The sequence below is a fragment of the Homarus americanus genome, unplaced genomic scaffold, assembly GCF_018991925.1.
Source record: "Homarus americanus isolate GMGI-L3 unplaced genomic scaffold, GMGI_Hamer_2.0 scaffold49667, whole genome shotgun sequence".
Classification (NCBI taxonomy): Eukaryota; Metazoa; Arthropoda; class Malacostraca; order Decapoda; family Nephropidae; genus Homarus; species Homarus americanus.
The window spans coordinates 6593058-6608372 of record NW_024738608.1 but is presented as its reverse complement, the minus strand read 5'-3'; the positions used below and the strand labels follow the sequence as shown (position 1 = coordinate 6608372).

Below are 15315 nucleotides of genomic sequence, written 5' to 3'. Positions count from 1 at the left end.
TTATTAACGAGATACCCACCGCCGATTTTTCATAGAAAATTATTTTAAAACTGCAGCTTTACTGTAAATTAAGTGTTGTTACAAGACCACACCAACCTAACCTAACCTAACTTCCTCGACGTCGGGCTCCGCCACCTGGCATATTAAACAGAAAAACTGTCGATGATATGGTGTAATTTTACATTTTTTGTGGAAGTGAGAGCAACCACCCAGAGTGAGCAGCTCATAAACGTATACTAAGCGTAGGCGTCGATTGGAGCGCGGAGTGTTTTGAAATGTGTCAATATGATTGGGTGTTTACATTCAGGGTGTGGTGTAGTGTACATGTGGGCACCTAATTGTCTACTAAACGAAGCATTTACCCAAGAAATGATGATTTCAGAACTCACCTATGAAAATATACATAGCAAGAAATGAAACATCTACACAAAGAATACGTCGGTGGGTATCTTGTCAATATTAACTAGTACAGTATTATAAAATAGGTAACAACTTATATTTTGTTCGAAGTACTTCTTTTTTAGTTTTTCTCTATCTATGATTATAAATCAATTATTGACCAAAAATACTCTGAAAAATCTGCTGAGTCAGCACATGTTCTCGTCTGCCCAGATTATTTACAACCGACCACTTGGTCACAGTGTACTCTCATGTCCACAAAAAAAGTAAAATTACACCATGAGACTTTAACAAAGTTGCTTTCTTTGATACCACATATCAAAATACGTACTTTCCATTTAATGGCGGGGGGTCTAGGGGGCAGAGCCCCTTGCTAAGAAGTTATATTTTGTTACAATAAAATTTAAAACCATAACAGGACTATGTGAACTTCTTGTGTACATATACAGTACTGTATAGTAATTAGCAAAAGAAGCCTTGGATGGAAAAAATGACAATAAACTAAGATTTTTTTATTTCTTAAAACAGTAACCGTGTTACTAAACGTGATGATACACTAACAAACCCAAACATCATTACCAACATTAAAAAAGTCTTTCACATAAAACTGACCCAAGTACAGTACCACCAACAGTCAAGGTGTACTGCTCCTCTGCTGGAACTAATGTTCACACAGGTGGACTGACTATAAAAATGTACTGTAGGTGAATCCCAGATTAACAGCTGGGGTAGAAAGGATTAAACATATATTATAAACACATTGATAGGTCATCAATATATTAACATGTTCATAAGGAGAATATTAAAACATTTCATAAACACTCTTTCAGGATCAACAAAAAAAATTGATTGTAATATTTGTTCTTGTTCAGTCTCACATAGTGGTACTGTATACCTGTGTAGGGTGATTAAAAATTAAATATTTAAAATGAGGACAATCCAGCATGAGAGTGCATTTTTGTTCATAGATTTTGATAAATCACACAAAGGTTCACATAAAGAATATTTCTCAAAACTGAAGATGTGAGGATACTGACTATAATATAGTCAGATGGCCATCTCTTAACTCCGGATATCCTTAGAGATGGCCACCCTATTTGAAGTCACAGGATCATGGTAAAGAAGTTATCAGTACTGTACTGAATAATGTCAAGAGCTTTTCTTTGGAAAAGGAGTTGTAAATCCTGAAGCAACCTACCTGAGAATACTATCACAGGGCCAGGGAACAGCAGCGCACCCTTCACCCGCTCTACCCCCCACCCGGGAGGTGGCACCAGCTCCGCCTATCAGCCGGGAGGAGGCGAGCGCCTTGTAAACAATGACATTTCTAACCACACCCTGTAAAGTACAGTGTACTCAGCAAATGCTGCAGCTTCTGAGAATGAGGGGGGGGTTACTACTAAGAACAAAGACGTTACCGAGAACTAATTCTGACTTGAATGTCATGTACACTAATACTGACACGTTTCTTGATAAGAGAGAGGAGTTTGAAACACTACTGAAGGTACACCAACCAGATATTGTAGTAGTAATAGAACTGTAGTACAAGAACATGAGAATCGACCCAGAGGAATGTGAGTTCAGTATTGCTGGATATGACTCATTTACGAACCTTTGTCAAGAAACTTGCAAGAGGGGTGTGGTTATCTATGCTATGCAAGACCTTAGAGCCAGCCAGTTGAGGGTACAGGGAGAGGATGTCTTTGAAGAGTCCAAGTGGTGTAAAACTAAACTAAACGGAAGGGACTTACTTATTGTCGGGTGTATCTACAGATCCCCAATCTGTGGCCCACTAAATCAAAGAAACTTAAGAGCCTTAATAGACAATGCGGCGATGATCAACCATGGCTACCTCCTTATCATGGGGGACTTTAGCTATGGCGACATCGACTGGAGAAACGAGTTCACCCCAAATGACTTGAATAACCCTGCTACTCTTTTTGTAGAAACTCTGAGAGATAATTTTCTGTTCCAACATGTTAGAGACCCGACACATTACAGAGGGGAGCAAACACCCAAGCCACTAGACCTCATCATAACAAACGAGGAGAGTATGGTGGCCAAACTGGAACACCTTGCCCCAGTTGGGACCAGTCACCATATAGTGTTGTCATTCAGATTTAACTGTTACCTAGTTCAAGATAAGACCAGGCCAAGGTGCAAATATTACAAGGGGAATTACAACGGGATGAGGGAAGAGATGAGGGGTATCCACTGGCCTGATTCATTAAGGCACAAGAACTCAGACACTACGCTGAATATCATAACTAGTAAAGTGACCCATTTGATCGATAAATATATACCCAAGACCAAACCCAGTGCCTCTAGGAATACGAGGGGATCCCTACACATGAACCATGCGGCAGTCGACAAAGTTAAGAAGAAAACCCAGAAATTCAAGACATAGGTTGGGTCAAATGATGAACAGGACAGGAGTATGTATGCAAGAGCCAGAAACCAAGCAAAGATAGAGTGTAGAAGGGCTGAAAATGAGTTCCCGAGGCTGGTTGCAAAGTCGAAATTAAAAATGCGAGTAGGAGTATCAGACCTGAGGCTTGAAGATGGTAGTCACGCAGATTCTGACCAGGATAAAGCCGAGGCATTGAACAGCTTCTTTTCCTCATTGTTCACAAGAGAAGATGCGATTAACCTTCCAGCGTTTGAGGTCAGATGGTTCTACACAGCACTGACTCACATTGTGTTCACAGAAGAGGGTATTAGAAATAAACTGTCAAAGATAAAGGTCCATAAGAGTCCCGGCCCTGACATGGTGCATCCTAGAGTGCTAAGAGAGTTGTGCAACAAGCTTGCCAAGCCCCTGAAGATCCTGTTTTGTAAATGCCTGGATAAACAAAAGGTCCCCAGTGAATGAAAAGTGGCTTATGTGAGTCCTATCTTCAAGAAGGGCGATTGTCATTCCAATAACAACTATAGACTGGTGAGCCTGACCAGCAGAATATGTAAAGTACTTGAGAGTATTATCAGAGATGCCGCGATGGAACATAGACTACGAAAGAACCTTGTAAGGGATTGCCAACACGGTTTAACGCAATTGCTCAAGGTATTGGATATTTGGACCCATATTCTGGAACAGGGTGGTAATATCGACAATATATACCTAGATTTTGCCAAGGCTTTCGACAGTGTACCCCACGAAAGGCTGAAAATCAAACTGGAAGGGTATGGAATTTGGGGAAATGCCCTAGCATGGATAAAAGACTTTCTACATGACCGCAAGCAGTGTGTGGTGATTAAAGGCACGAAATCATCATCCGTACCTGTCACAAGCGGGGTACCACAGGGCAGTGTATTGGGCCCGCTGTTGTTTGTTTGTTTCGTAAATGATATGCCTGACGTTGTACACTCCTCCATACAAATGTTTGCTGATGATGCCAAGTTATTTCGGGAAATCAAGAACCAAGCGGACTGTGGAGAGCTCCAGAAGCATCTTCTGAGCTCCAAGAATGGTTGAAGAAATGGCTGCTGAGATTTAATGTCACGAAGTGTAAGAGGATGCACCTGGGGCATACCAACGGTAAGGAGGCGTATCATATGTCCCAACGGGATGAAGAAACTGCACTATTTGAGACTGTGTGTGAGAAGGACCTAGGTATGTATATTGACAATGAGCTGAAGTTCTCGGGCCATTGCGAGAAGAAGGTAAATGAGGCAAATAAATTATTAGGTCTTATAAGAAGGTCGTTCAGATATCTAGACGGTCCGTCCCTCGTAACGATCTTCAAGAGTGAAGTGCTTCCCCATCTGGAGTACTGTCACCCCATCTGGTTCTTGGGATATGCTAGGAACTGTCAGTTGGTTGAAAATGTTCAAAGGAGGGCCACCAGACTGGTGCCTGCACTTCGGCACCTCAACTACCCTGAGAGATTGGAGCACCTGAACTTGCCTAGCTTATACTACAGATGAGGAAGAGGAGACCTAATTGAGGTGTATAAGCATCTCAAGGGGCACTACTCAGTCGAGTGTACTTAATTGGAGCTGGCGGACGCTCGCCCCACAAGGGGTCACAGCTCAAGATTGAAGAAGCCGCAAGTCCAGAGAACTGTGAGGGCAAACTTTTTCGGAGTGAGAGTTGTGAACTCTTGGAGCAATCTACTAGAGAGTGTTGTGACAGTACCGAGTGTGAGCTCTTTTAAGACCAGACTTGACCAACACTGGAGCAGGTTCAGGTACATTCAGGAGCCGGTGCATGCCCAGTACTTGCCAACAGTGCGTAACAGAGACGTGACTGATCGCCCAAGTGGCTAACTAGCCGATCATTTGGTGAAGAGGATAAAAAAAAGAAAAAAGTAATCAGAGACGTGACCGATCGCCCAAACAGTTAACGAGCCGATTAGCGGTGAAGAGGATAAAAGTAAGCACGAAGTGTGAGCAGCTTCAAGTCCAGACTTGGCAAATGCTAGAATGTGCTCAGGTACATTCAAGAGCAAGTACATGCCCAATACTTGCTAACAGTGAATTGACAAACCACCCAAATGGCTCGTAAGCTGACAAGTGGTGAAGAGAATAAAGTAAATTAAGTACAGTATAGTAAATGAAAGTAAAGGTTTTTGGCAAGATGTTAGGATGGGAAAATAATCAGAATCTGAACAACCTTTCACTTCAGTTGCTGAATTCAATTACCAAGATTGACAACATATGAAAACATTTTTATTCCTTTTAGAAAGTGCACGGGAAGCACTGTCCAGCATAGTAGACCCAAGAGATTGTTAGGAATAAACCATAAAATAGCATTAGTATGTCTAGCCTTCTTTCCTTTGATATGTTAGAAAAGTTTGTATGGGGAAAGGAATATTCATAGTCTAACGCATCTAGAAAACTTTGGTGTTCTTATCTCAGGTTCCTCCTCTTTGAGACAAAAATCTGTGACTCTTATTCTGACTAGTGAGGTGTGGCTGACTATCAAACATGATTAAAATCATACAGGGACTCTTACCTTACCTACGGTATACACATTCACTTAGCACTGGTAAAAAACTAAATTAAGGTAAAGAACCTTTTCCAAATGATTCTGTAACATAAATTTGTCTGGTGATAAGTAAATATATGTAGTTGAGGTAATTTTGTAGTTGCAACTTGATGACATACATTTTGTCTTTGGTTTAAGTAAATCAGTAAGGTGCCATTCTAGATCTTCAGTTACAATGAACATTCATTGTACAAACATCTAAGAATCTGAGTCCTGTGGCCATTTTTGAAAGACTAGCAATAACTTCTGACAAGGCACAGCATAACACATCTTGTTGCAGCAGTATCTAAGTTTAAGGGGTCATGTTCAAGGTTTCAGAGTTGGTACAATTCATATTGTCTCTTTAGACCTAAAACTCAATGCCCTGACAACTCTGAATCCCTGAACTTCATTATGTATGAAAATTCCGGTGTACTATGGTACAGTGAGGAGTCCACAGCAAGAGCAGGCTACAGACTGGAGAAAATTTCTCTCAGTCCATCAGTCAGTTAGGAATCACAGCTGAGAATTGTGACCAAGGTAAGGTCTCTCATTTGTTTGGTGGTTATGACTCTTCCACAGCTGCTGCTCTTGATGCCAATGGTGAAATTGTGGTCATTGGTAGTAGACTAATTATTGTTGTTCTTGGGAACAGTTGTTGTCTTGGTTGGTGGTGGGTGGTTGTGGAGTGGCAAGGCGGGTGATGGTACCTTGAGTAGCATTCAATATGATGTTCTCACCTGTGTGTATTTACAGAAAGATAAATCTGTATACAGTATTCATAATAATAATAATAGTAGTGTAATAGCAATTGCAATGGGTGATGCTGGGTTTTATGATGTGAGAGGGAGTAAATCAAACAGATACTTGGGGACCTTGTTTTAGAAGGGAAGTAGCAAGGCAGAACATATCTATTATTGCAGTAAGAAAGACTGAATAACAGCAAATGAAGAGAAAATATAAATGTGTCTGTGTTCTTGATTTTGGCCACCTCACAACAAATGAAAAAAGGAACTTTGAAAAAAAAAAGTGAGATAAAAGATTAAACAATAATTGCACATCCAACACCATGGTATCACCAATTTTATAAAATTACATTTTAAATACAGGTTCACAGAAGACATAATAATTTTTACATTACAGAGGCAAATAATAGAAGGGTGTTATCCTTACCTGACTGCAAAATGGTTGTAGCTTCAGCAGCCCCCACCACACAGGGAAGACCATACTCCCTGGCCACCACAGCTCCTGTCATAAAATTGTAGTCATGAACAGAAATAATATACTGTACAGGAATACCCCAGTTATCGCAAGGGATGCATTCCAGAAAGTCATTGTGAATAACGAATTTGAAAATACACCCGTGTATCGGGTAAATTTTCCCCTATTAGTACTTATGTAAAGAGGGGGGGATGCATTCCCAGCTGGTAACTTTCACCACATATTTTTTTATATACCTGTACAGATAAAACTGATGACCAAAATAAATGAAAAAATAGAAAAATTCAGAGATTAAGCTAACAGGCCAGAAGGGTTACCATGGGAGATGAGTCCACCAATTTCTGTGACTATGCCCACCAGGAGAGGAAAGTAGGGGGTCCAGCCCACATCTGTGCTCATCGTCACTAGGATGTCACCATTCTGCAGATAGGAAACTCCATTACTATTACTACTTACATTACTTACTACTAGTGCAATTACTACTAGCACAGCACTAATCATAATTTTTATAAATTTTTACAATAATAATAATAATAATAATTACCGTACTATTATTATTATATTAACATTACAGTACTGTACTGTAGTATTAACTTGCATCCCTCAGGACACGTGAATTTAAAATAATTTTGAATACAGTATTGCTATGTAGTAATGTTATATACATTCATTATTAATATTTAAAAAAGGATTGTAGTCATTTGTACTTTTCTTTCTCTCCCCTTTCCCCCATGTATACTGAACCTGTATGTTTGAAGCCTCCTGGAGACAAGTCACAACCCTAGCTGGGGCAGTCACCACTCCTTGACACACTGGTGTACCCATGATGACTTCACCCAAACCCATCACCTCAACATCATTTTGCTTCTTTGGAGTTAACTGCAATGAAAAGGGAAAATGTCATTATAAACAAACCACTAAATGATAAGTGATGTCACATCAAATGGGAGTAAAGAAACAGCATGTGATCTATGACATCATGTGTATCATCTGTCAACAAACCAGAACATGATTTATGACATCACCTGTATTGCCTCTAAGTGTCCAAATACAGTAAGACTGGGAATGAAAGTACAATACATAATAAGACAAGGTACTGTATATATGAACTAACAAAATATGGAAATCATAGATGGATATATATTTAGTAAAATAAATGTACATACAATGTATAAAAGATAAATGTAATTTCAGAAGCCAGCATTTGTAAGATAATTTAATGTCTCCCCTATTTAGCACCACAGCATAGTGCGTACGGCAAGGTATATTATGCCACCTTTCATCATAAATTCTTTAAATGAGTTTAAGGATGCTTGACATTGGACCCCATAAAATCCATAAAAGACAAATACTGTATGCAGGTACAGTATTGTATATGGTATGTGTGAACTTAATGGACCAAGACACAAAAGCCTTTGTGTTTAAAATGGATTAGAACAGAATTAAAAAGTGATGAACAATTATTTATTGCCTACAAGAAGAAAAAATTGAGAAAACAATATGTTGCTCCTATGGGGGACTCATAGGCATAGGGATCTCTCTCTCTCTCTATCTTGCATGCACACACACACACACACACACACACACACACACACACACACACACAGGTATTTAACTGTCTGTGTAAACTTTCAATTCTGGCTATCCAGCCTTACAGTGGGAAGAGAAAGAGAGACTTACAGGCTTTGGAATACCAATATTGACCTCAGGAAATTTGATCTGGTTCAATGTAGGGTGTAGCCGCTGACGCTTCATTGCCCTGAGGAAGAACAGCTTACAGTATGTGGAGAGTAACATGAGTGAATATTACAGAATAAAACTGAAGAGGAGGAAAATATATTTTTACTGCTTGTTGTACTTCAACTTTTCTTTCTCAAAATAAAGATAAGTATTATGGAAGTTGTCATTATTGCCCCCACCATCCTTACCAACCAATGAAACCTATGGGTAAATGAGATAAATTTGTATACTGTACTGTATTTCAAAGGGCCATGATGCCAAGTATATGCCCAGTACTTGCCAATAGTGTGTAAGAGAGATGTGACTGACTGCCCAAGCAGGTAACAAGCCAATCAATGGCAAAGAGGATAAAGTTAAATAATTTGCTTATTGTTTACATAATAATTTAACTATAATTATTTTATTTATATTAAAAAAGATGGCCTTAAATGCAACAAAATAAGTCCCCAAAGTTGCACAGCAATTGCAAAAAAAGGGGGACTAAAATCAACAGTGCTAAACCTCAGTGAGAAAAAGTGAAAAAAAAAGAACAAAACAGTACAAGAGTGATCCATATACAAAAAAGAGAATCAATAGAATTAGGCTTTAATAACAGAATCAGAAGTGAAGATGACTTAACAGAACTGATCATTCGTGACAGAAATTGGTGCAAAACTGAACAATAATGAATGAGAAATGTTACGTACTTGGCCAGAAGAGATGGGGAAGGGCCCTGAACCAGGACTCCCAGCTCAGGATGTGTCAGATAGAACACCAAGTCAGGGGAAGGCAGTCGACCCTCACTCACCAACAACTGACCCAACTTCCTGAATTGACAAAATAATAGAACACTGATGATTCTATGGTACAGTAATGGTGATACAGTAGTACAGTAATGGTGATACAGTGGTGCAGTAATGAAGATACAGAAGTACAGTAATGGTGATATAGGGATACAGTAATACAACAGGGTAGCAATGAAAATATTGAAGCAATAAAGGCAATACAATAATGCATTGACTCAATACTGTAGTGTAATGATACAATTGTATTCCACAGGTTGAACGTCACTGAGGTAACGAGTATAGTAAGGCACAACTTTTAGTAAGCATGAGGTAGCACTAGTGCAGCGCTGTATACTTAGTTTCAGGTACTGAATAATATGAAAAGCTTCTTAAGGTGATCAATACATATTACAAGTACAGTACCGGTATACAGTACAGTATTGTATTGTATCTATAAAATAGTAGTATCAGTATAAAAGTTTATGACCAGAAATGTAAACAGTCCACCAGATCACATTACCTGTAGGCTCGTCTTAGTACGTCAATCACCTTGATGAAGAGGGACTTGGTTGCTTCACGCTGCACGACAGCTTTCCGGCATATTGGCAACATAAACTGCAGTGAACGTCTGACAGCGATGACATATGAAACATAATAAACCAGTTAAAATATAATCTACAATATATATATATATATATATATATATATATATATATATATATATATATATATATATATATATATATATATATATATATATATATATATATATATATATATATATATATATATACAGTATATATATATATATACAGTCGGCACCTTCACATACGCGGGTTTAGCATACACGGATTCGCAAATATGCGGATTGCCCAGCCGGAGGAATATTCTGTACATTGAAGTAATTGAAGTACATTCAAATCGCGAGCCATTCTAATCGAACACTGGACACTGCCCGCTCCCGCTACCTCACACACACACACGCATAGCACATCGCTCCCTCACTCAGTCAGTCTTGCTGTAACCACGCTTGTGTTGACATCAGCATTGTAGGTCGACCCTGATTTTTGACCAAAAAATCGTTAATTTATGATATTCCTTGTTTATAGGTCGACCCAAGTTTTTGAGGGTATTGGAACAACAAAACCTTCAGTAAAAATACTCTACGTCCTATAAACTGAGGCTCGCCGTGCCTGAAACACAGAGTGCCGAAGGCAAATTGTTTACCATTTATTATTACGACACTTTACACTGAAACGCGGGTAGTTTCAACAAAAATATTGTATATTTCCATTCAAGTATTTATTCAAGTCAATTAGGAGGGAATATTATTGTAATACAACAGTTTTTAACTGAAAACCAGTACTGTACACTAATGTACAACAATTTTTATCTCTTGAGCAAAATATATGACGTTTATATTCAAATTATTGGCTGTCTTGCAAGGATTCCAGCAATGCAAATTATAATCTCCTAACTTCAGTCTGAGATATTATATAAGATAAAAACTGTAAGCCTAAATAAACCCCTGGCTGAGCAGATGAGGGAGGGAGGGAAGGAGCCAGCCAACCAGCGAGGGGTGGGAGGGGGGGTTGAGGTAATATGTTTGACAGTTTGAGGCGAAGGTCTCTGTGTGTTTATTTAACAGTCCTACTATGCTTCTCCCATTTTAAAATGCCAGTGAAATGACCTGGGAGAATATAATTAACATTGCTGGGATTCTTGTAAGACACTGATTAATTTGAATAGCAACATGCTCTAATTTGCACTAGACATAACAATTTTAGTACCATAATGAAATTAGTACATGTGCACTCCAGCTTTGCACTAAGGTCATTTATTTCTTTTAGTACGGTGTGTGCATGTAAATGGATGAAAATAAATGAAGAAATTTATGTAAATCTACCCAAAAATACAGTTGAAAACTTTATACTGTATTATAAAATGTACTACACAGTATTGTACACTAATGTACTACATTTTTATATCTTGAGCAAAATATATGAAGTTTATATTCAAATTATTGGCTGTCTTGCAAGGATTCCAGCAATGCAAATTATAATCTCCTAACTTTAGTCTGAGATATTATATAAAATAAACACCTTAAAGAATAAAGTTATCACCAATCTTTTGTCTGGGAACACAAGGAGGGAGGTAGCCAGCGAGCATGGGGGGCGGGAGGTGAGGTGACAGAGTGTGGTGTTTGTTTATTTATTTGAGATAAGATGTGACAGTTGGCACTGAAGGCCTACTGTTTATTTATCATTACTTAAGAGTGACTAAGCTCTTCTCATAATTTGCCACCCAAACGACCTGGGTGAATATAACTTACATTGCTGGGATTCTTGTAAGATAGTGATTTATTTGAATACCTGTATAAACAATCTATATTTGCAATAGACATAACAATTTAAGTACCGTAATCATTTAGTACATGTACAGTACAGGTTTGTTCCACGGTAAAATCTTTTGAACAACGAAAGAAAGCGAAAGTCATTGTTTTCGTCATGATTTTATCCCACTTTCCACTGTAATACGTACGTCATTTCAGCAAAAATATTACATTTCCATATTTATTTCTGAGAATATATTCATTCAGTCACAGTTAAGGTAAAATATACTTGTGATGTAATATTTTAATGAAAATACCCGGTATTTAGAAATACGGTATCGTAGTTTTCTTTTGTTTCAAATTTAATTAACAAAGATTGATGTTTCAAATGTAATGAACAAAAATTTATGTACAGTATCTATAAATAAACTTTAAAAAATGAATACTTTATGTTTTACATCGTCCTGTGCATACCATACCATGCATTTGGCTACTTTGGGCTTGCTATGATGACGCAAGAGATCTGCCCTCGCAACTGTACCGACACTCACAGCTGGTGGTGCGTTGGTGCGTCGTTTCCATTGTTTACTGGTAGTTACTGGTAAATATTTTTCAACCTAACGAAACTATTACCCGTTTAGAGGTCGACCCCCAATTTTTTGACAAATAATTTGGTCTTAAAAACTCGAACTACACACAGGTATATACGGTAAATAAGGACATGGGGGGGCCAGGGTTTTTTTATGGGGAGGGGGCAGCAAAAGTACACGGATTTTTAACATTCACTTGTATCTCTGTTACCTAACCCCCGTGTATGTTAAGGGCCGACTGTGTGTGTGTGTGTATATATATATATATATATATATATATATATATATATATATATATATATATATATATATATATATATATATATATATATATATATATATATATATATATATATATATACACTGCCTGTCTAACTGTGAACCAGTCACAGTTGTAAATTCATTATTGTATTTGTATTTAGTAACACTGCAGCCTCCTGTTGCCAGGATATAAAAAGTTATAAAAGTGATTTTAAGATGTCAGACAGAAACCTGTTATATGGAAAATTCTAATGTGAAAGACTGATAAAAATGGTTTGTAATACAGATGTGTATGGTAAGAGAGAAACAGTAAGACTAAGGTGAAAGAAAAACTGGATTGCAGGAGAATGGATGTTCCTCACAAAGTAATGTACAGTATATTTATAATTGAAAAGTACTGTATGTTCTCAACATGCTGTCGTGTTTTGTAGAGGGAAAGATAAGGCAGATGAATATATCTCAAGGCCTTGTTGTAGAAGGAGGAATAATAGGGGAGCACATGTGGCAAGGCAGCTGGAATGGTTGGCAACAAATGAGGGAGAAGTTGTGTTGCTCTTGGCTCTAGCATCATGATAAGAGAGTGGCTACAAGAAGACTGGGACACTGATTGACTCACCTCGTGCCATGAGAGATTGACTGACTCACCTAGTGCCATGGGAGACAGGGGACTGAAGGTTATCTATGGCCTGGTGTGCATTCAGCTCTTCTTTGACAGAGTTGTAGCTGCTGGGGTGTCTCACCATCACCTGAAGTGTATGTGAAATGACACTCTAGATTTTTTCTAAATTTTTTCCTCCCTCTTTCTTCCTTGTTCTCTCCTATCTCACTCTCTCTCCTTTGCTCCTCCCTTTATCTTTATCATCCTTGTTCCTCTATTTCTTTCTCTCACACACACACACAAAAGCATGCATACCATTCAGAACAACAAACAACAATGAGTATAAGTTGCACTAAGTAATGATTGGTCAAATAAGCCCTAACCTTACCTTACCTTACCTTACCTATCCTAACCTTACCTATCCTAACCTAACCTAACCTAATTGGTGAATATGTTAAAGTAAAGCAAAGAAAGTATAATATAAAAATGGCATTCAAGTTATAAAGAAACTCTAATCTTAACTAAGCAGGATAACTTACCATCAGAAAAAAATCAAGGAACAAAATCTTTTTCTAATGATTCTCTACTTTACTTTTGTCTCCTAACTACTATACAGTAGATATAAGGGTATGCATCTAGTTAAGAAAGTATCAGTGTAACTTTTATGCTGCATCTTAAATCAACCAGTTAGATGCATTCTTACACCTTTAGTTACAAGAAAACATTTTTGTAACAGAACTGACCTGCAATGTGTGGATGAGGGTGCAGGGGTTGAGGCCCCAGGAGAGGGAACTCAGGTCAAACTGTGGGAGACAAAGTGAGAGGTAAGGGTAGTATGATATCTGACTTGCCATAAACCAAACTTCATTCATTATTTTTCATTTTAATCTTCTTTTTTAAACTTACACTCTCCCATAAGTCCATTTTAAAATGAGCACCAAGTAATTCATGGGCCAAGCAGGGATACTTCCAACCATACCCCACCTGTATGCTCTATGTTATTTTATTTTTATTTTTATTTATTTACTTTTTTTTTTAGTTCATTGGGCACCCCCTACATCCTGTGCAAGGTGAAGCGCAGAAGCGCTTACAGCGCCTATCTGGGAAGCATGCTAAGTTCATGCTTGCCTTTATGTCTCATGAGTTAAGGGCATAGAAGCCTGAAGGGTCATAGGTTTTTTTGTCAAGGGCATAGAAGCCTGAAGGGTCATAGGTTTTTTTGTCAAGGGCATAGAAGCCTGAAGGGTCATAGGTTTTTTTGACAAGGACGTAGAAGCCTGAAGGGTCATAGGTTTTTTTGTCAAGGGCATAGAAGCCTGAAGGGTCATAAGTTTTTTTCAGCAAGTTATTGGAAGCTCCAACAACTTTCCCTGAATACAAATTTGCAACTTTTCGATTTACAACAGGTACCTACTTTACTGCTAGGTGAACAGGGACCAAGGGGGGCTAGGAAGTGTGTCCAAACAACTTTCCACCGGCCTGGGGATCGAACCAGTGACATCTCGCTTGCAAGGCAAGAGCGGTACCGCTCTACCACCGGCGCCCCGCTGTATGTTATGTTATGGTTATTTCTAAATTCGTAATTTTGGGTAGATAGATCTAATTTTTGTCATATTTTATTTAGTTACATACACACTCAATCTTACATACAGAAAGTGCAAAAAAAAACAAAAAACAATAATAATAATAAAAGAAATACTGGTAATTATCAAAAGGTATAAAGTATTTTTAATTTGTATTTTTGGGTAGATATACATATTCTTTTTTTCACTCAGTTACAAACACACACACAACCCTACATACAGAATATGCAAAAATAAATAAATGAAGCTGTGTGGCAAGTGTGTAGAGGTCGTAAGGTCCATGGCATAGCACCATTGCTGGGGATGTTGCAGCATTGCTAAGGCAAGCATCAGAGGTGACTGCGATGCAGATTGAATACTAATTTGTGAAATTTTGCTCTCTTTATGCTTTCATTAATGCTATTTCTGTGCTTTTGTAATTTACGTTTATATGTCGCCACTGACCGACTCGTTAGCCACTTGGGCGCTCAGTCACGTTTCTGTTATGCACTGTTGCCAAGAACTGGCTCAAGAATGTATCTGTAACTGTGCTAGTGTGTTCTCTGGCAGATTGTTCCAAAACAGTTTGCTCTGATCGTTTTCTAAACTTTAGCTTTTTCAACCTTAAGCAGTGATCCTTAGTGGAGCGGGCATCCGCCACCTCCAGGTATGAACACTCAACTGAATAATGTGCCTGACTATAGTATAAGATAGGCAACTGCAGGCATTCTAATCTCTTTGAGTAACTGTGGTTCTGTAGTGAAGACACCAGTCTGGCGGCCCTCCTTTGGACGTTTTCAAACAACTGACAGTATCTAGCATATCTCGGAGACCAGAAGGGATGGCAGTACTGTACTCCAAATGGGGAAGCACCTCACTTCT

The 15315-nt window shown here is 38.4% G+C and overlaps 1 protein-coding gene across 1 annotated transcript in view; it reads right to left on the bottom strand.

Moving 5' to 3' along the window:
* Nucleotides 1-4690: 4690 nt before the first annotated feature.
* Nucleotides 4691-15315, bottom strand: part of LOC121874164 (putative phosphoenolpyruvate synthase) — a 49103-nt gene continuing 38478 nt past the window's right edge. The window contains exons 25-33 of the mRNA XM_042378148.1: nt 13615-13674; nt 12919-13019; nt 9611-9718; nt 9013-9132; nt 8267-8345; nt 7331-7465; nt 6904-7006; nt 6539-6613; nt 4691-6105 (exon numbers count right to left, since the gene is read on the bottom strand). Of these exons, the coding sequence (XP_042234082.1) occupies nt 5999-6105; nt 6539-6613; nt 6904-7006; nt 7331-7465; nt 8267-8345; nt 9013-9132; nt 9611-9718; nt 12919-13019; nt 13615-13674 (888 nt within the window). The 3' untranslated portion in view covers nt 4691-5998. The remainder of the gene's footprint in view (nt 6106-6538; nt 6614-6903; nt 7007-7330; nt 7466-8266; nt 8346-9012; nt 9133-9610; nt 9719-12918; nt 13020-13614; nt 13675-15315) is intronic.